The 22,483-nt window shown below is 42.2% G+C and overlaps 2 protein-coding genes across 2 annotated transcripts; one reads left to right on the forward strand and one right to left on the reverse strand.

The window, feature by feature from the left end:
• The first annotated feature begins 5,696 nt into the window (after positions 1-5,696).
• Positions 5,697-16,135, forward strand: LOC115165506 (zinc finger protein Eos-like). Its single transcript, XM_029718678.1, has 8 exons — positions 5,697-5,916; positions 6,076-6,130; positions 6,605-6,706; positions 6,998-7,291; positions 7,558-7,725; positions 13,780-13,938; positions 14,163-14,285; positions 14,410-16,135. Exons 1-8 carry the CDS (start codon positions 5,914-5,916, stop codon positions 15,360-15,362), a joined length of 1,857 nt encoding a protein of 618 aa, XP_029574538.1. The 5' UTR covers positions 5,697-5,913; the 3' UTR covers positions 15,363-16,135.
• A 2,810-nt stretch (positions 16,136-18,945) lies between these two features.
• On the reverse strand, positions 18,946-20,994 carry LOC115165507 (40S ribosomal protein S26). Its single transcript, XM_029718680.1, has 4 exons — positions 20,921-20,994; positions 19,883-20,060; positions 19,424-19,554; positions 18,946-19,052 (listed from the first exon to the last, which is right to left on the reverse strand). Exons 1-4 carry the CDS (start codon positions 20,921-20,923, stop codon positions 19,014-19,016), a joined length of 351 nt encoding a protein of 116 aa, XP_029574540.1. The 5' UTR covers positions 20,924-20,994; the 3' UTR covers positions 18,946-19,013.
• Positions 20,995-22,483: the final 1,489 nt, after the last annotated feature.

Raw genomic sequence — 22,483 nt, forward strand, 5'->3', positions numbered from 1 at the left:
CCTAATCTACCATAGAAAATAACACTCACTATGGTCAGGACGTGACAGGTGATCCTAACTGGCTTAAGACAAGGACTTTTTACTAGGATTAAATGTCAGGAATTGTGAAAAACTGTATTTGGCTAAGTGGTATGTAAACTTCCGACTTCAACTGTAAATAAAGTCCACCTGTGTGCAATCTAAGTGTCACGTGATCTGTCACATGATCTCAGTATATATACACCTGTTCTGAAAGGCCCCAGAGTCTGCAACACCACTAAGCAAGGGGCACCACCAAGTAAGCGGCACCATGAAGACCAAGGAGCACTTCAAACAGGTCAGGGACAAAGTTGTGGAGAAGTACAGATCAGGGTTGGGTTATAAAAAAATATAAGAAACTTTGAGCATCCCACGGAGCACCATTAAATTCATTATTAAAAAATTGAAAGAATATGGCACCACAACAAACATGCCAAGAGAGAGCTGCCCACCAAAACTCACGGACCAGGCAAGGAGGGCATTAATCAGAGAATCAACAAAGAAACCAAAGATAACCCTGAAGGAGCTACAAATCTCCACAGCGGAGATCTGTCCATAGGAACACTTTAAGCTGTACAGTCCACAGAGCTGGGTTTACGGAAGAGTGGCCATAAAAAAGACATTGCTTAAAGTGTTCACCAAAAGGCATGTGGGAGACTCCACAAGCATATGGAAGAAGGTACTCTGGTCAGATGAGACTAACATTGAGCTTTTTGGCCATCAAGATAAATGCTATGTCTGGCGCAAACCCAACACCTCTCATCACCCCAAGAACACAATCCCCACAGTGAAGCGTGGTGGTGACAGCATCATGATGTGGAGATGTTTTTCATTGGCAGGGACTGGGAAACTGGTCAGAATTGAAGGAATGATGGATGGTGCTAAATACAGGGAAATTTTCGAGGGAAACCTGTTTCAGTCTTCCAGAGATTAGAGACTGGGACAGAGGTTCACCTTCCAGCAGGACAATGATCCTAAGCATACTGCTAAAGCAACACTCAAGATGTTTATGGGGAAACATTTAAATGTCTTGGAATGGCCTAGTCAAAGCCCAGACCTCAATCCAATTGAGAATCTGTGCTATGACTTAAAGATTGCTGTATACCAGCAGAACCCATCCAACTTGAAGGAGATGGAGCAGTTTTGCCTTGAAGATTGGGCAAAAATCCCAGTGGCTAAATGTGCCAAGCTTATAGAGACATACCCCCAAGAGACTTGCAGCTGTAATTGCTGCAAAAGGTGACTCTACAAAGTATTGACTTTGGGGAGATGAATAGTTAGGCACGCTGAAGTTTTCAGTTTTTTTGTCTAATTTCTTGCTTGTTTCACAATTTTTTTAAATGCATCTTCAAAGTGGTAGGCATGTTGTGTAAATCAAATGATACAATCCCACAAAAAAAAACAATTTTAATTCCAGGTTGTTAGGCAACACAATAGGAAAAATGCCAAGGGGGTGAATACTTTCGCAAGCCACTGTAAGATACTATTGATGTGGTTGCCTTTGGGGCAGTTACAATAGTGTTATAATAGCATATATACATTCCCGTCATATACTGTTGATGCTGCTGGTTGGCTCTATTTGCCATATATCAATGAGCATGCCCTTCTGTGCCCACCTCATACTATGTAAATGTGTTGTGTTTCAGCTGTTATCAGTGAATGAGGCAGCTTTATGGAGGAGATAACACGTAACTACTCGTAACCCTGGCAGCAAGATGGAAGAGTCACAGAATGTGTTTATACAGATCCAGGAAGCCTATCAGATTCTGCTCAGATGACAGAAGCCTCTATTGAAATAAGTGATTTTCCTCCTAGACTCTTGTCAATCCTGAAATGCCAATGACGTGGCACATAGCTGGTTTCACTAAAATAATCTACAGTCAGCTCGTTATTCGAGTCATGAAATATACCAAATATATGAATTAACATACTTTACAGGGAGTTGTAACATGACTAGTATACTTCATTTGAACATCAGAGCAGCTCACAGAACATACATTGTGTAGGGGGTAGTCTTGGTGGTGTTTGCTGCCATCTTCTGGTAGAACACCTATGGACTGGGAATGCTTCACTCTTCACAGTATAAATTATTAAGTACATTCACACAGTTAATTACTTTTCATTCAAATATGTTGTCAATTACCTGCCTCCTTTTTTTTAATCATCAATTGCATCACCCTAATGATTGACAATGAATGCACTAGTAGTAGCCTAAAATGCTTTATTAGCAACCACATCATACATGGTTGATGCACAAATATTTAGGCTAGTTTTTGGTGGCTGAATAAATCAGGTTTTTCTCACATTATTACGCATCTATGTTTTCGGCAATCACTGGATGATGATCAGGTTATCTGTTGTATTTTCGGCCGGTATCCCATTCGTCACTAGTTACCACAGCCACAAAGTCTTAATCCCGCTATATATATACTTTACTTTATTTCGTTTATTTTTTAGCCGGATAATTTTCAACCCCATGTCCCTCGGTAAGCTATTTAAATAATTACAATAGCAATACAAACAAACAATGAGCAGTGAGCACATGCAGAGCACCATATGACAAGCAACCCGTAGCATGCAGACAGACAGACAGACAGACAGCGCAATAGCACAAAAAGCAACACAACAAAAAACAGTATTTACACACCTCACAAGCTACACACAAAATCTGATTTGAAACCTAACCAAAACCCCAACCACACTGCTAAGCTTTTACCAAACCCTAAATCAAGACCAAAAAGCACATATTTGTTTTTATGAATTTTTACGATAGTCCCTTTTGACTTTGTGGCTGTGGTAACTAGTGGAAACACTGTATCCCAGCATGGGCCCGGAAGTTGTCTGGGATTCCCGGTTTCCACTAGATAACACAGCCACAAAGGCTATATCGTAAAAATGTATGCAAATAAAAATGTGCTTTTTATTCTTAATTTAAGGTTAGGGTTATGCATAAGGTTACCATGTGGTTACGGTTATGTTTAAAATCTGATTTTAAGAAGATATATTGTAGAAATAGGCGGGATGTATGACTTTGTGGCTGTGTTAACTAGTGACGACCGGGATTCCCAGGTAAAAGAAGATTCCGGATATGCTGCCGTTGTCAAAGATATCAACAAACAGATATTCTGACATTTAAAAACGACATAACAGTCTTTCACCAGGTAAGGTAGATAATGATGCATTTGCTAACAACGACGGTATGACATGAAAAGTGACATTTTGGCAAGGATGTGTTTCGGACTAGTTTAGATGTATGGCATTTGTCGGGTGGTGGGTGCCATAGCAACGGCTCAGAAGAAACAGTATTCCGCTAGTTTGACGTGTGGTTTTCGGATGGGGAAGTTCCCATCTAACGAGACGAATGTCTCCCATGAAGATGATTGGCACACCGCAGCGGCGGTACAGGCGCCTGTTGCTTCTGTACCGCCCCTGCTCAAAGCTGCGGGAAGTAGCGGTGCTGCGGGTTAAATTGAAATCATTTTGCCAAAATGTCTTTATAAAAAATAATTCCCCCCAAAATGGTATTACTCCTGTCTGAACAGACATAAATAAAAAATTCTAAATACTACACCAGAGAGCATAATTTATATACAGAGGATCAATAGCGTCTAGCTTCTTGGTTAAGGGCTTGTAAGTAAGCATTTCACTGTAAGGTCTACCTGTTGTATGCGGAGCGTGTAACAAATACAATTTGATTTGATTTGATTCTAAAGAAATTACCTGTGGGTTAAGTTTTATCACAAGCACTTACCGTCAGGATGGCCGATTCTGAGCAAACAGCACTGTTTTTCAAAGTAGGTTATCTTGAGATATTGGCACAAACTCATTGGTCATCACAGGTGAGTAGCCTATGTCATCTTCATCATTGGGTGAGTCAGTGTCACTGGAAAATGAATGTTATAGACTAGTGCAGCCAATACTATGTATGTATGTATGTATGTATGTATGTATGTATGTATGTATGTATGTATGTATGTATGTATGTATGTATGTATGTATGTATGTATGTATGTGTATGTATATATATATATATATATATATATATATATATATATATATATATATATATATATATATATATATAGTATAGGCTGCACTAGTCTATAAAATTAACTTATATATATATATATGTGTGTGTTTCCTTTTGTAAAATGTGGCACCTGACATGCTATAAATTAATAAATTAGGGATTTTGGGCCAAATGAGCCACATTTACATGTTCTTAAAAACAGCCTATAACAAATGACAAAAACACTATTCCTTGTGTTTCGATGTGTAGCATATGCAAAACTTTATAGCCTATTGTTTTATTGGTTTTTACTTTCCTAAAACAATACTTGTCCACCTCACTGTTCAGCTGTCAGAGATTTGAGCACTAAATGCATCAGCGCATTGTATTCATAGGCCTATAGGCTGTATTTTATTAATATAAAACAAATATAAACAAAGAGAAGCTTAGGCCTAGCCGCAGAGAGAGATGCCGGCAGCATGCTACAACACCAACATGCCTTTCTTTATCCTTGTCAGATAGGCTATACAGATATCTGCTATACAGGTATAGGCGTACAGAAGGAGGCTATTTCGTCATTTTTTTAATCAATTTTTTTTGAAAGATAAGCATTATATTGTTTGCCGGTGCACAATGTCTTCATATCATAGGCCTGCAGTGTAGGCTAAAAGCCACACCACACCAAACCTTCACAAAAGTTTCTAAACTTTATTAGGGTAATATTAAAAGTAAGTCAAGCCATTGTTTATAGCGAAAATACGAGCAGGATAATACTGTATAACAGCAAACACAACGTTACAGTTGGAACTTAATTTGGCCAAAGCAAATGGTTCAACAGAATGAAACCAAACACTTGCGAACTGGTTTAAACCTTCACAAACGTTTTGAACAGGCTAGATTGCAGCAACTACCAAAAAAGGCTAGTGCCTACTGTAACCCAACAAATGATAGCAATAGGCTAATGATATTTATTTTACAAAAGGCCTACTTGTAACTTAAACTAAATACGGAGCACACAATTAAAAATACAGATTTAACTTCATTTAGCCAACAAAAATGTCTCAACAGAATTAAACAAATTATGTTTTGCATATTTAAAAAACTGGTTTAGATTAATAAACAGGCCTACAATAATAACAATGATATACAATAATAATAATAATACAAATTATTATAAGTGAGAAAGAAAAATAATTAAGTTAAAAAATTGTATCCAACTTGCGTATGGTCATTTGTGTGGTATGAAAAAATATTCTACTGTCTTCTATCATGTAAATGACATAGAATAGCATGAAATGCATTTATAAAAGGCCTGTGGAAATCCTAAAAATGTGTCTGCTCAACTGTAAGCCACTACTCAAATGTGATTATAGGTTCTGTCCCCAACTCCCCCCGAAACTCAAAAAATCTTCCTGCGGCTATGCCCCTGTTGTCTACTGCTCCAATGTCCTCTTTTGCTAATGGATGATTGGTTTTACGATGGCCCCGTCAGGCTCACTCAGTAACCAAAATGTTACCTTTGTTTCTGATTAGAATATCCATGCAATATTTAAAATATATGAAACTAATGAAATGTTATAATTGATATACCAACCATGATGATAAACCTGAGAAATGTGATCAAACATATACCCCACATTTCCTGGGTATGTGTAGGTGTAGGAGGGAGGGCAGTTCAAGCAGTTACTGACTATAAATGTTGATCTTCTCATATGTGCATTTCCTGGCATCTGAGGATAGGTGAAGCTAGATAGACTAGAGCAAAGTACCAGTTAGACACACAATACAAAGGCTGAAACAATTTAATACTGCATTTATTGCAGCTTTACATTGGGCTTCAGACATATTTGAACCAAAAGAAATCTACTGCAAAGGATACATTTAACATGGTGAGCATCATACAATGGTATCCAAAATGGCATATCTTTTTTTGTTTTAGGACAGGTAGATGTACTTAAGATAAGATGAAGATTGTTGTATGCTAGGATATCTCATGAGTTGGACCATATCTTTGCTCTGACTAGTCTGTTTTTGTCTCTGTGCCACAGGCAGCTGGTGAGAGAATGAATGCTGATGACTGCAATGGACATTCATATATGTCAGGTAAACAGAAAACTAAAAGTATTTGAAAGACTGGATAGATTAGAGAGTTTAATAGTCACATGTACAGGGTTGCAGATGTAATTACAGGGTACAGTGAAATGTTTGACCTCTGAGATACAACAATGCAGGACAAAATGAAATAAAACATGACCAAAATAATAAAAATAGATAATAATATAAATAATAATATATACATATTAACAATGTAATGATGGGGACAGGGAGAGCAGGTAGCTGACTAGTGGCTATTCAGCAGCCTGATGGTCTGGGGGTAGAAGCTATTGGCCAGACTGACAGTTTTTGCCATGATGGTCCTATACTGCCCGCGTCTGAGTGATGGAAACGGGGAGAACAGGCAGTGGCTCGGGTGGTTGGGGTCACTGATGATCTTCTTGGCCTTCCTGCAACACCTGGTGTTGTAGGTGTCCTGAAGGGCATCAAATGTTCCAACATTACATTGTGTTCACTTCACAGCCAGTGGAGGAGAGACGGCGACAGAGCGTGGTGATTTCTGTGGAGGTCTGAGGGTAGCGGCCGTGAGAACTCAACAGTCCTCTCTCAACCAATCTCTCAGTGGTCAGTCATCTTTTTAAGTCTTTATCTGTGATCTACAGTATATAACCTATTGAATGTACTGTATAATATATCACATGCAAAACTGACTGAAAGTTATAAAGAACACCAGCAGTTATCTCACTTGAGGAATTATTTCCATATAATACATTTTGCTATTTCAATTTATAAAGATTTACTTAATTGCAATAAAACAAAATACATTTCCCATCCCTTTCCCTATGCTGTTCCATATGCTAAGTTATGATGAAGGTTTTGAACAAAGTGTCTCTCCCCTGTCTTCACTCTACCCAGTGAACTCTATTAAGGTAGAGGAGGACAGTGATGATGAGCCTGTTGGTGCTCTACAGCCAGAGAGGAGAAAAGGAGAGAGGGATGACAGAGAGGATACAATAGAAGAAGGGAGTGGAGAGCTGGGAGGAAGGGTGGGTCGAGGGAGTGCAGGAAGTGGTTACGGGGAGCTGGCCAGTCCTCAGCCTGCGTCCCCTGGTCCCATCCGACTGCCCAATGGGAAGCTCCAATGTGACGTGTGTGGAATGAACTGTATCGGGCCCAATGTACTGATGGTGCACAAGCGCATCCACACAGGTGAGGCCAGATAAACAGACAGCAGACTAGGTTAAAAAATCCCCCTAGAAAACAACGGGCAAGTTTCTATTGAGTTTCCTGAACTGAAAACTGTATTGACCCCAACCCTGATAGGAGGTCTTTGTGTTCCTCATCAACATGAACCCTTTGACTTTTCTTTACGTGGTGTTTATATGGTCCATACATTTTAACTGAATATTGCTCCACTGCTTTGTTCCAAGGTGATAGTCGGATTTGAAAAAAAAGACTGTCCATGTTGTTGTCAGGTGAGCGTCCATTCCAGTGTACCCAGTGTGGAGCCTCCTTCACCCAGAAGGGGAACCTGCTGCGCCACATAAAGCTGCACTCTGGAGAGAAACCCTTTAAATGTCCCTTTTGTAACTACGCCTGCCGCCGCCGGGACGCACTCTCTGGACACATCCGCACCCACACTGGTAAGACACAGTAGCCTGCTTTCTAATGTCAAGCCAGGAAACTGGTAAGACCATTTGGGCTCTAAGTGGGCTCAGTGGGACCAGATGGGGAATAGAGCCGCTACCAGCCGCAGTCCCACTCTGTTGTGTAATTACAATGTATTGTAATAGCGAGTCATCTGTTTTCACAGTGTCTTCAAGTCAATCATTTTTTGGGGTCCAATTGGATTTAGAACAACAAAATCATATATTTCTTGCATAAAAGTCCATTCATCTCTCTAGAGTGGGGCTCAGAGGAAATAGACAAATATCTATTGTCTTTACAGGAATGTACTTTACCACACGTGCAAAATATGACATTTAAAAGTATTCAAAACAGGATGTCCTGTTGGTGTTTTTCAATTTAATGAAGACATGCATTCAACAAGTGTTGATAGAGACAGGCAGAGCATGGTGGGCCTGCTGTTCTGAACAAATCATTTCAGTTTCAAAGAAAAGCAAACTTGCAAACCTCAGATTTCGGCGAAATGACGTCAGTCTCTGACTGCTCGGTAAAGGTGGAACATTGCGGTGGCAAGTTGGGTGTTTTAAAACGTCAAAGGTGTGGAACAGAGAACAATTTCTGGAATTCACAGAGAAGGGGGAGTCCATACCCATATGGAAAAGAGATATATATATATATATATATATATATATATATATATACATTTAACAAGATTCCTATATAGTTTATATCTGGAACATGTTAGTAATACATACGGCACCAAATACACTGAGAAAATTCATAGAAAATTCTTGTAATATATTACTTATATGGGTGGGTAACATTTACACATAACAAAAATGTTCCATGTATTATATAAATCAAATCAAATCTGATTGGTCACATACACATGGTTAGCAGATGTTATTGCGAGTGTAGCGAAATGCTTGTGCTTCTAGTTCCGACAGTGCAGTAATATCTAACAAGTAATCTAACAATTTCACAACAACTACCTTATACACACAAATCTAAAGTAATGAATAAGAATATGTACTTATAAATATATGGATGAGCGATGGCCGAGCGGCATAGGCAAGGTGCAATAGATGGTATAAAATACAGTATATACATATCATATGAGTAATGTAAGATATGTAAACATTATTAAAGTGGCATTATTTAAAGAGGCATTGTTTAAAGTGACTAGTGATCCATTTATTAAAGCGGCCAGTGATTGGGTCTCAATGTAGGCAGCAGCCTCTCTGAGTTAGTGATTGCTGTTTAGCAGTCTCATGGCCTTGAGATACAAGCTGTTTTTCAGTCTTTCAGTCCCAGCTTTGATGCACCTGTACTGACCTCACCCTCTGGATGGTAGTGGTGTGAACAGGCCATGGCTCGGGTGGTTGTTGTCTTTGATTATCTTTTTGGCCTTCCTGTGACAACGGGTGTTGTAGGTGTCCTGGAGGGCAGGTTGTTTGCCCCTGGTGATGTGTTGTGCAGACCGCACCACCCTCTGGAGAGCCTTGTGGTTGAAGGCGGTGCAGTTGCGGTACCAGGCTGTGATACAGCCTGACAGGATGCTCTCGATTGTGCATCTGTGAAGGTTTGTCAGGGTTTTGGGTGACAAGCCAAATTTCCCCAGTCTTCTGAAGTTGAAGAGGCGCTTTTGCGCCTTCTTCACCACACTGTCTGTGTGGGTGGACCATTTCAGTTTGTCCGTGATGTGTACGCCGAGGAACTTAACTTTCCACCTTCTCCACTGCTGTCCCGTCGATGTGGATAGGGGGTGCTCCGTCTGCTGTTTCCTGAAGTCCACGATCATCTCCTTTGTATTGTTGACTTTGAGTGAGAGGTTGTTTTCCTAACACCGTACTCCGAGGGCCCTCACCTCCTCCCTGTAGGCTGTCTCATCATTGTTGGTAATCAAGTCCACTATTGTTGTGTGATCTGCAAACTTGATGATTGAGTTGGAGGCGTGTGTGGCCACACGGTCGTGGGTGAACAGGGAGTACAGGAGGGGGCTGAGCACACACCCTTGTGGGGCCCAGGTGTTGAGGGTCAGCGAAGTGCAGATGTTGTTTCCTACCTTCACCACCTGGGGGTGGCCCGTCAGAAAGTCCAGGACCCAATTGCACAGGGCGGGTTGAGACCCAGGGCCTCCAGCTTGATGATGAGCTTGGAGGGTACTATGGTGTTTAATGCTGAGTTGTAGTCAATGAACAGCATTCTTACATACAGAGGTAAAAAAGTATTTGATCCCCTGCTGATTTTGTACGTTTGCCCACTGACAAAGAAATGGTCAGTCTATAATTTTAATGGTAGGTTTATTTGAACAGTGAGAGACAGAATAACAACAACAAAAAATCCAGAAAAAAGAACGTCAAAAATGTTATAAATTGATTTGCATTTTAATGAAGGAAATAAGTATTTGACCCCCTCTCAATCAGAAAGATTTCTGTCTCCCAGGTGTCTTTTATACAGGTAACGAGCTGAGATTAGGAGCACACTCTTAAAGGGAGTGCTCCTAACCGCAGCTTGTTACCTGTATAAAAGACACCTGTCCACAGAAGCAATCAATCAATCAGATTCCAAACTCTCCACTATGGCCAAGACCAAAGAGCTCTCCAAGGATGTCAGGGACAAGATTGTAGACCTACACAAGGCTGGAATGGGCTACAAGACCATCGCCTAGCAGCTTGGCGAGAAGGTGACAACAGTTGGTGCGATTATTCGCAAATGGAAGAAACACAAAAGAACTGTCAATCTCCCTCAGCCTGGGGCTCCATGCAAGATCTCACTTCGTGGAGTTGCAATGATCATGAGAACGGTGAGGAATCAGCCCAGAACTACACTGGAGGATCTTGTCAATGACCTCAAGGCAGCTGGGACCAAGAAAACAATTGGTAACACACTACGCCGTGAAGGACTGAAATCCTGCAGCACCCACAAGGTCCCCCTGCTCAAGAAAGCACATATACATGCCCGTCTGAAGTTTGCCAATGAACATCTGAATGATTCAGAGGACAACTGGGTGAAAGTGTTGTGGTCAGATGAGACCAAAATGGAGCTCTTTGGCATCAACTCATCTCGCCGTGTTTGGAGGAGGAGGAATGCTGCCTATGACCCCAAGAATACCATCCCCACCGTCAAACATGGAGGTGGAAACATTATGCTTTGGGGGTGTTTTTCTGCTAAGGGGACAGGACAACTTCACCGCATCAAAGGGACGATGGACGGGGCCATGTACCGTCAAATCTTGGGTGAGACCCTCCTTCCCTCAGCCAGGGCATTGAAAATGGGTCGTGGATGGGTATTCCAGCATGACAATGACCCAAAACACACGGCCAAGGCAACAAAGGAGTAGCTCAAGAAGAAGCACATTAAGGTCCTGGAGTGGCCTAGCCAGTCTCCAGACCTTAATCCCATAGAAAATCTGTTGAGGGAGCTGAAGGTTCGAGTTGCCAAACGTCAGCCTCGAAACCTTAATGACTTGGAGAAGATCTGCAAAGAGGAGTGGGACAAAATCCATCCTGAGATGTGTGCAAACCTGGTGGCCAACTACAAGAAACGTCTGACCTCTGTGATTGCCAACAAGGGTTTTGCCACCAAGTACTAAGTCATGTTTTGCAGAGGGGTCAAATACTTATTTCCCTCATTAAAATGCAAATCAATTTATAACACTTTTGACATGCGTTTTTCTGGATTTTTTTGTTGTTATTTTGACTCTCACTGTTCAAATATACCTACCATTAAAATTATAGACCGATAATTTCTTTGTCAGTGGGCAAACGTACAAAATCAGCAGGGGATCAAATACTTTTTTCCCTCACCATAGGTATTCCTCTTGTCCAGATGTGATAGGGCAGTGTGATGGCGATTGCATCGTCTGTGGACCTGTTGGAGCGGTATGCAAACTGAAATGGGTCTAGGGTGGCCTGTAAGGTGGAGGTGATATGATCCTTGACTAGTCTCTCAAAGCACTTCATGATGACAGGAGTGCTACGGGGTGGTAGTCATTTAGTTCAGGTATCTTTAAAAAACATACGAGAGACATTGTCCCATATGGAAAAGATATCGAAGAATCTAACAAGATGATTATCTTCTACCTGGAATTTGGCAACAAATACACATACAACATTAATATAAGATTGTTGTAATATCTGACTTATATGGGTGGGTAACCTTTAGACAGAAATATAAAACACATACGAGAGACATGTAAGGTAAGCTTTCTGAGGAGGTGGAGGATGAGGGGGGGGGGAGCAGGGGCAGAGAGGAGCAGGCTGGGGTGGAGGGAGGAGCAGGAGGTGGAGGGGAGGAGGAGGAGGGAGGAACAGGAAGGGGTGGAGGTCAGGAGCAGGAGAAGGAGGGGGATGAGAAGGGGGAGGGAAATATAGGTATAAATAGTATAATTGATGATACATAACTTATAAAGTATAGTTACATTTAATTTGCTCTGTTAAACCTACCCTTTGGAATGGCTCGCTCAATAATCATTCTCACAATAGAACATTGGTAATAGTCAGTGACAAATATTAAAGTTAAGCTGGACTTGGTTAAAACCCTGGATGGGAGACAAAGGCATAGCTGTAGATTAATCAAATGTCCAGTAGGAGGTGCTGCCCAGCCTTAACCATGGAAACTCATACCTGAAAATGTACACTGACTATACAAAAGAACAGCTGCTCTTTCTATGACAGACTGACCAGGTGAAAGCTATGATCCCTTATTGATGGTGCTTGTTAAATCCACTTCAATCAGTGTAGATGAAGGGGAGGAGACAGGTTAAAGAAGGCTTTTTAAGCTTTGAGACAATTGAGACATGAATTGTGTATGTGTGCCATTCAGAGGGTGAATGGGCAAGACAAAAGATTTAAGAGCCTTTGAACGGGGTATGGTAGTACCGATTTGTGTCAAGAACTGCAACGCTGCTGGGTTTTCCCGCTCAACAGTTTCCCATGTGTATCAAGAATGGTCTACCACCCAAAGGACATCCAGCCAATTTGATACAACTGTGGGAAGCATTGGTCAACACCTTGTAGAGTCCATGCCCTGTTGAATTGAGGGGAGGCGCAACTCAATGTTAGGAAGGTGTTCCTAATGTTTGGTATACTCAGTGTATAAAAACAATATACTTTTGTTATAAAATTCATAGATGACTTATATAAGTCATATTTTGTCTCATATGTCATACAATATCCATGTTCCTACAAGGCCAAACATACCCTATTTCAATATTGACATACAAATACATGGTTTGTATGTATATTCTATCTTACCAGATTCTTACCAATTTTTTGTGTAAAAAATCTACTTCTGCCATACAAGATTCATATTGTATTTTCATACTTCTTTTCCATATGGTAGGCTAACATTTCTAGGTCATGAACAAGTATTAAAGGATTAATAAAACTTAAATTATGCACAACTACCGTAATTTCCGGACTATTAAGCACCTGAATATAAGCCGCACCCACTGAATTTTTTAATTTTTTATTATTTTGAACATAAATAAGCCGCACATGTCTATAAGCCGCAGGTGCCTACCGGTACATTGAAACAAATGAACTTTACACAGGCTTTAACGAAACACGGCTGGTAACAAAAATAAATAGGCTTTAACGAAACACGGCTTGTAACAAAAATAAATAGGCTTTAACGAAACACGGCTTGTAACAAAAATAAATAGGCTTTAATGAAACACGGCTTGTAACAAAAAAAAAAAATTTGCAGTAAACAGTAGCCTACCAAGAAAGTCATTGGTCACTATCTTCCTCCTCCTGTGCACTGAAACCACTGAAGTCATCTCCTTTCAAAAAAAAATTGAAAGCGGGAAAAATCCATATATTAGCCGCGTCATTGTTTAAGCCGCGAGGTTCAAAGCGTGGGAAAAAAGTTGCGGCTTATAGTCCGGAAATTACAGTACATGTAATTTTTTATTTTACTTACTTTCAGAAATAACTAACTTTCCTAGGACACAATATCAATAGTCTGGTCATATTTTGTAGATCTCATTTTACCAAAACAGACCAAAAGAGAAGCATTGGTGACCCATTGACTGACCCATGAATTGCTGTGTTTCTGGGCTGCAGTGCCCTCTTTGACAGTGGTTAAACCTTACAAGTGCAGTTACTGTGGTCGTAGCTACAAGCAACAGATCACCCTGGAAGAACACCTTGAACGCTGCCACAACTACCTAAAGTGTCTACAGAACCATCAGCCAGCACTCAGCACTGAACACACTGCACAGGGTAACATACACACAGACTCTTAATGTCAAATGTACAGGGTAACACACATTGACTGTCATCATCCACACAAACACAAGATTACAGAAATACACTTTGCTCTTTCATGTTGTGTTAGTTCAGTCTGAGTTCACTGGACAAAGTCACTGTGAACCAGAAAACACATCTGTTTTTGCATTATGATGTCAATGTGTATTTGAACAGAGTCTGTTGTGTTTTGTCCCCAGGCATGGAGCCGATGTCTGAGCCAGAGGCTGTCCTCCAGCCGTCCACTGAGAAACTGTCCTTTATAGACAGACTGGTGAACACCATCACCAAACGCAAGAGGTCCACTCCACAGAAGTTTCTGGGTGAGTTTTCTCCTGTTTATATATGTCCATGTTCCTGAAGGTATTGAAACTCAACAGGGCTATAACATGATGAGAGTCTTATGAATCTGAGGTTGTCAACACTGATGTGCCCTTTTCTTTACAGGAGAAAAGCACATGAGGCTCAATGAGCCTGATATAACTTCTGAACTGTCCCCTGGTCCTGAAAAGGAAAAGGATGGGGACCTGCACTCTGCACCCAACTCTCACCTTAAGGGAGAGGCTGGTGCTGCAGGGTTAGTGGGGATGGGGGGCAGGTATCTCCACAGGTATGGAGGTGATGAGGACCCTGGGTCTGAGCCCCCTCAGCTGGCCCTGCCCTACTCTGCCTGCCTATCTGACCCCAGCCCAGTCATCAGCTCTGTTTACAGCCACCCGATTCCTCTGGGTCCCCAGGTCAATGGAGCCGTAGGTGGGCGTGGAGGTGGGGTAGCAGCCAGGTTTGTGGAGCTCGCTGGACGGGAAGCAGGCGAGGGACACAAGGACATACACTCAGGTCAGAGCCCCACGGTCAGCAATGGCTACAGCAATGGCCCCAGCAATGGCTGCCATGATTTCAAAGACAAGTTCGACACGGAGAGCACAGCAGATGAGCAGCAGAGCACCGTTGTTACAGCTCCAACCAGCAACTCCAACAACTACCACCTCCTCCCTAACCTACAGTACATAGCCCCAGCCCTGCCCAGCAGCCGTCGTGACCGCCGTCCAAACCCCAATCCCAGACACGCCCAAGACCCAGATATAGAAAGGGCGAGAGGGTACACCGACACCACCATCCCCACCACTGTGAAGGGATCAGGGAGCCCTGGTCCAGGGTCACCATCCATCTCCGGGGAAGCTTCTATACAGGTACAGGTGGTGGACAGGGAGGGACGAGCGGTGCGGTCATTCCGCTGTGAGCACTGTCGCATGTTCTTCCTGGACCACGTGATGTTCACCATTCACATGGGCTGCCACGGATTCCACCAGCCTTTCCAGTGCAACGTCTGTGGCCACTGCAGCTGCAACCGCTACCAGTTCACCTCGCACATCATCCGCGGGGAGCACCAGGTGGGCTGAGGACGGGAGCACCAGGTGGGCTGAGGATGGGAGCACCAGGTGGGCTGAGGACGGGAGCACCAGGTGGGCTGAGGACGGGAGTGAAGGGGGAGAGCCGGTCCCAACTGCCCTACCCCTTAGCCCTTCCCCTTCAGTGTTTACACATCTGAAGGGTCTGGATAGGTATAATCAGTGTAGTGGTGGAGATTTCACTGTATTGCTTTCACATTACAAGGGAGTGGGAGTGAATTGAGACTGACTGTGGGTGAAGGGGATGGGTGGGGCGAGGGAAAGGCAGGGGTGTCTGCTTCTTTGAGGTGACATGGGCTGCTTGTTCTGCACCAGATTACACACAGAGAGACACCCATTGCCTTAACTGTTACATAGAAGTAACCCAGGATGATCTTGCTGTGACTGAGAGAAGGCATATTGTTTACAACTGTTAATGTAATGACGGAGTACGTGATCATGTGTAAAGGACATTATGAACATGAAATATCCTGCCTAAGGTGATGTGTATCCTTCACTGTGGATGGTTACAGATTTTAACCATGGAGATTAAGAAGAAAGCTAATAGGGGCCTTATAATACTGGTGCAGATCAGACTGTTGATCCATGTCCAGTGATGGATAGGGCTCGACTGAGGTGGTCAGGTAGACGAGGCTGCTACATCTAATGGAGGATTGCACTTCTAGATTATTGGTTTGAATGTGATAATAGTGTGACGTGAAAACTACTTTTAGCTTTGGAGGGTATTCAATCAATCAATCAATCAAATGTATTGATAAAGCCCTTCTTACATCAGCTGATATCTCAAAGTGCTGTACAGAAACCCAGCCTAAAACCCCAAACAGCAAGCAATGCAGATGTAGAAGCACGGTGGCTAGGAAAAACTCCCTAGAAAGGCAGGAACCTAGGAAGAAACCTAGAGCGGAACCAGGTTCTGAGGGGTGGCCAGTCCTCTTCTGGCTGTGCCGGGTGTAGATTATAACAGTACATTGCCAAGATGTTCAACCCCACCCACTTTGCCAAAGCACAGCCCCCAGACCATTAGAGGTATATTTTCAAACCACCAACTTACTACCCTGAGACAAGGCTGAGTATAGCCCACAAAGATCTCCCCCACGGCACAAACCCAAGGAGGGCGCCAACCCAGACAGGAAGATCACGTCAGTGATGGCATGGAAGAGCACCAGTAAGCCAGTGACTCAGCCCTCCTAGGGACGGCATGGAAGAGCACCAGTAAGCCAGTGACTCAGCCCTCCTAGGGACGGCATGGAAGAGCACCAGTAAGCCAGTGACTCAGCCCTCCTAGGGACGGCATGGAAGAGCCCCAGTAAGCCAGTGACTCAGCCCTCCTAGGGACGGCATGGAAGAGCACCAGTAAACCAGTGACTCAGCCCCCGTAATAGAGTCAGAGAATCCCAGTGGAGAGAGGGGAACCGGTCAGGCAGAGACAGCAGGGGCGGTTGGTCGCTCCAGTGCCTTTTCGTTCACCTTCACACTCCTGGGCCAGACTAGACTCATTCATAGGACCTACTGAAGAGATGAGTCTTCAGTAAAGACTTAAAGGTTGAGACTGAGTCTGCGTCTCTCACATGGATAGGCAGAACATTCCATTGAGCTCTCTAGGAGAAAGCCCTCCCTCCAGCTGTTTGCTTATAAATTCTAGGGACAATGAGGAGGCCTGCGTGTTGTGACCGTAGCGTACGTGTAGGTATGTACGGCAGGACCAAATCGGAAAGATGGGTAGGAGCAAGCCCATGTAATGTTTTGTAGGTTAGCAGTAAAACCTTGAAATCAACCCAGCCTTAACAGGAAGCCAGTGTAGGGAGGCTAGCACTGGAGTAATGTGATATATTTTTGGGGGTTCTAGTCAGGATTCTAGCAGCCGTGTTTAGCACAAAGTTTATTTAGTGCTTTATCCGGGTAGCCGGAGAGGAGAGCATTGCAGTAATCTAATCTACAAATGACAAAAGCATGGATTAGCATTTCCGCCTAATATTTGGACAGAAAGTTTCAGATTTTTGCAATGTTACAAAAATAAAAAGCTGTCCTTGAAATATTCTTGATATGTTCATCTATTTTTCCTCCTGAGATTGCACTGATAAATTACAATGTAATGCTTTAAAAAAACAATGACTGTATAGGAAGAATGCTCTTCACACCAGATGAACAGTGTTTTTTATAGGGTTTTATTTATGAAAAGGGGCCATCTACAGAACTGGGTATTCTAATTGGTCTGTCCCTCTCCACTTGAAATTGGTGCTGAATTGACCATTGTTAGGGCCTTATTTTGGTTAATCATGTCACATTACCTTTATTTAAAGCGTTTTCATCAAACAGTCCCTTTTCTTTTATGTCAGATGGTCCAGCACTGTCCTCAGGCAATTGTCATATAATTCTAATTTCTGGAAAAGGCTTAAAATAAATGTTAAAATCCAGGTCATGTGACATGATTAACTGAAACACAGGGCCCTAACCATTGTGTGACTAAGATTGTCATCTCCATCCTAATTTAGAGGTGACTCAGATGTGAACATCCACAGAATTGTGTAATTTCACACTGAATGGTTCAGGAAACAAGGACAATGTCTTGATGGGTTGACTCCAGTTGCACAAATGGACAGTGAGAAAAGTACTTAAAATATTTCAGCCTATCAAAGACAATTTTTCATGAAGTTTATCACTTTTGTATAGTTATGTGAATATGTATATGTTGTAGTGTGACACATTTAGCATAGCCTTGGTAGATGTGGTCAGCTTCAGCTATGTCCCAAATCTTGTCCAGCCACAGTGCAAGCAAACCATTGGTCCGGAAAAGGTTACCTCCTGTGATTTTAAAGCAACCGAAAACCTCTAAATGTATTTGTTTCCCATCGCAGTGTGGGGACTGGTGAACAATGTTTGAGACCAAATTCAGTATTTTATGTGAAATGTTGTCTGTTTGCATCCTCGTGTGAACAAATGAATATCTTTATCTATTGTACTATGAATGCACTTGATGTACATAGGATAATTCTATGACATATGAGTGAGAAAATGTAATTATCAGATTCGTATTTATCCTTTCCAGTGGCAGGTAGCCCAGCAGTTCAGAGCTTTGGGCCAGTATTTAAAAGGTCGACTAGGGGAAAAAATCTGCCAATGTGCCCTTGAGCAAGACACTTAACCCTAATTGCGCATGTAAGTCGCTCTGGATAAGCGTTTGCTAAATTATTAAAATTGTGTGATAAATTAATTCTGTATGAACTGTGAAGTATCTTCAAGCAGCAGGTTAGTAACCTCAAGGATAGCTGTTCCTGTCATAGTTAGGCTTTAATTTAATTGCAATGTTGTAGAAATATTTTGTGAGAAGAAATGTAACATGACAAAAAACAATTTACCTCAAGTTAAGAGACACGAAACTGCCTCATTCTTTGAAATAGGTTACTTTTGGTATCAAGTGCTTTTATGGTGTGCAACCTAACTCTGTTCAAGTAACTCATGTCCAATAAAAATAAATGTAATGTTCTGATTGGACATTTTGTTCTCATTAATGTGACATTCAATATAAATATTGATTTGGCTCTTCTACCAAGTCGGTATACAAATGTAACACTTCTGACATAGTTAAATCACTTTTATTTGTTTACATAAAAATGATAGTGATCCCTAGGATGGTCAATGACATTAACCCATGGGCTTTGGAGGAGGTCTTGGGGCACCACCCTAGAAGGGAGAAAAAACATATTTAGTCAAATATTCTGAACATGCTTTTAATCTACTTTCCCTTATTAACTTCCTGTCCTTAAAGGAGCTTCAGGATTCAGACTAGGTTCATTTAAATAGATTCAGATCATGCATTCAGGTTTGTAATCAATACGTTGATTTTGTGAATTGACTAGCCAATGTCAAATTAACTTGACATTAGACTACATGGTTTTGGATTGAAAGCCCACCCAACACGCTATTCCAGAATCTATGCAATCACACGGAACCCAGAACTTCCAGTCGTTTGAGTAAAGGGATGTGCATTATTGAGATGCTTAACTTCACTAGGAGTTAAAAGGCATAGCCAAGTACACAGTGCTAGAACTTACGCTGGGCCTGAAGCGGGGTGGTGGTGTGCGGTCCTTCCTGGCCTCGGTGGAGCGATTCCTCACCACCTTGCTGTGGATGGCACAGCTCACACAGTAGTGCAGCTTCACATACAGTTTGGGCAGCACGTAAGCTGGAGAGGGGAGATAACAATAAAGGCAGGGTTAGATCAATGGCCCCTCACAGGTAGGCCAGAATATTGATACTACAGTAGCCATTGAAGTCTAGGTCACAGAGTCATTCAATCCAGCCATAACATGTGTACAGGGAAAAAGGTATTTTTATACATCAGAGCTCATGATACTTTCACATTTCATCCAGTAAAATTTTCCCAAAGCGACAGATGTAAAAAATAAATGTGCCTTCCAAAAACCCGATTTCAGAATCTGAAGAGACTGACATTCCACCATCCTTATCCTGGATACGGCAATATTTTATACTGACATTCAGCAGCGACTTACCATCGAACACACTGGCCTCTGTGATGTCCCTCACCGCAGCAGCCTCCACAATGTTCCTGATGACAAACTTCTTGATGGCCTTGTCCTTGGGCACACACCGGGCACAGTTGGTGCAGCGGATGGGCTGGACATGCCCACGGCCCTTCTTGGCACGGCCATTGTTCCTTCTCTTCTTAGTCTGGGGAGAATATATCACTTATTTACTTAACCTTTATTTAACTATTCCAGTCAGTTAAGAACAAATTCTTATTTACAATGACGGCCTATCCGGGCCAAACCCTCCCCTAACCCGGACGACGCTGAGCCAATTGTGTGCCGCCCTATGGGACTCCCGATCACGGCCGGTTGTGATACAGCCCGGTATCGAACCAGGGTCTGTAGTGACGCCTCTAGCACTGAGATGGAGCCACAGTTAGAGTTAACACTATAAAACCAATGTGATAGCCAGCAACAAGCCAAGTCTCGGGACCTGGCTTACAACATTCCTGAACTGATCAGGTTGTACAAATTCAACGCAATGTATATATAATCGATTTCCCCTATTCATCTGTGCCACATCATTCTGATAACGAAAACACCAAAAGTGTTTGCGCCTAGGAAACATGAATGCGTTAACTTGGCTAGTTTCCAAGCTAAACTACTACTAGCTAGCCAACCAACGTCAAAATCTATTATTGCTGTTGTTCTGTTTACTAGCTATCCAACCAACTGTGTCGACAGACTAACCGATTATTATTCTGCTTGAATATGCAGTTTGGCGCAGATCAACTGGTTGACAATTTATATCAATGCATTACTATAGACGACCCCGGTTGTAAACGAACAGCCACACAAATCAAGCGCGTGCCTGTTGTAGCAGCGTGCGGCTAACCATATTTCACGTCATTCCTAGCTAGAAGCCCATTTTAAACACTACATCTGAAAAATGTATTACATGTTACTTTTTCTATACATAAACGACCAATCCAGTGGTGTATTTTCGTGTGTTTATTTCAATTCAACAGACTGGGCCTGTAGAAGAATCAGAGAAGCGCTTACCATCGTGTCACGTAAGGGTGGAAAGAGAACGAACCGGAAATAGGAGGAGAATTCATGTCTTCCGTCTGACAGGAGAGCAATGCGCATGTGCAAATCCAATGTGCGTTTTGTGTGGACGTCCGCTTGATGTCACTATTGACCGGTTTTTGAGATCAAGCTTGTACAGCTGTTCTTTTATATACTGAACAAAAATATAAACGCAACATCTAACAATTTTTATGATTTTACTGAGTTACAGTTCATATAAGGAAATCAGTCAATTTAAATACATTAATTAGGGCCTAATCTATGGATTTCACATGACTGGGAATACAGCACAGATACCTTAATGCTAATCACAGATACCTTAAAAAGAAGGTAGGAGCATGGATCAGAAAATCAGTCAGTATCTGGTGTGACCACCATTTGCCTCATGCAGCGAGACAGATCTCCTTTGCATATAGTTGACCAGGCAGTTGATTGTGGCCTGTGGAATGTTGTCCCACTCCTCTTCAATGGCTGTGCAAAGTTGCTAGATATTGGCGGGAACTGGACCACTCTGTCGTACACGTCGTTCCAGAGCATCCCAAACATGCTCAATGGGTGACATGTCTGATGAGTATGCAGGCCAGAAGAACTGGGACATTTTCAGCTTCAATGAATTTTGTACAGATCCTTACGACATGGAGCTGTGCATTAAAATGCAATTGTGTTTGTTGTCCGTAGCTTATGCCTGCCCATACCATAACCCCACCGCCACCATGGGGCACTCTGTTCACAATGTTGACATCAGCAAACCGCTTGCCCACACAACGCCGTACACGTGGTCTGCGGTTGTGAGGCTGGCTGGACGTATTGCCAAATTCTCTAAAACGGCTTAGGGTAGAGAAATGAACATTCAATTCTCTGGCAACAGCTCTGGTGGACATTCCTGCAGTCATCATGCAAATTGCACGCTCACAATTTTTTTTAGACAACTGTGTTATTGTACTGTGTGACAAAACTGCCCATTTTAGTGGCCTGTCAGTTGAAAAGGTTATCTTGACCATGGATAAAATGCTCACTAACAGGGATGAACATTTGTGCACAAAGTTTGAGATAAATAAGCTGTTTGTGCGTATGGATGATATTAGGCCTGCTTATGTGGCAAAGACACTTCTAGAGACTCTAAATCCCATTGTCTACACTCTATCTGGGCATTTGTCTTTTCCTGGCAGCACTATTCACTTAGTCAAATTCCTTGTAAGTGTAAATGTTCTTGGCGAATACATTGATTCTTATTCTGATTCACGTGGAGGGGGTGGGTTACTGGTCAGATGACCTAGGGGGGAATAGCGTTTTACATGGGAATTGCTTTTACCCGTGTGGCTCAGTTGGTAGAGCATGGTGTTTGCAACACCAGGGTTGTGGGTTCGATTCCCACGGGGGACCAGTACGGAGAAAAAATGTATGAAATGTATGCATTCACTACTGTAAGTTGCTCTGGATAAGAGCGTCTGATAAATGACTAAAATGTGAATGTACTAATGATTACATTTATTAAGTCATTGGCTACAATTTTATACTGTTTTTAACCATTTTTTA

This window comes from Salmo trutta, chromosome 28 (assembly GCF_901001165.1).
Source record: "Salmo trutta chromosome 28, fSalTru1.1, whole genome shotgun sequence".
NCBI lineage: Eukaryota > Metazoa > Chordata > Actinopteri > Salmoniformes > Salmonidae > Salmo > Salmo trutta.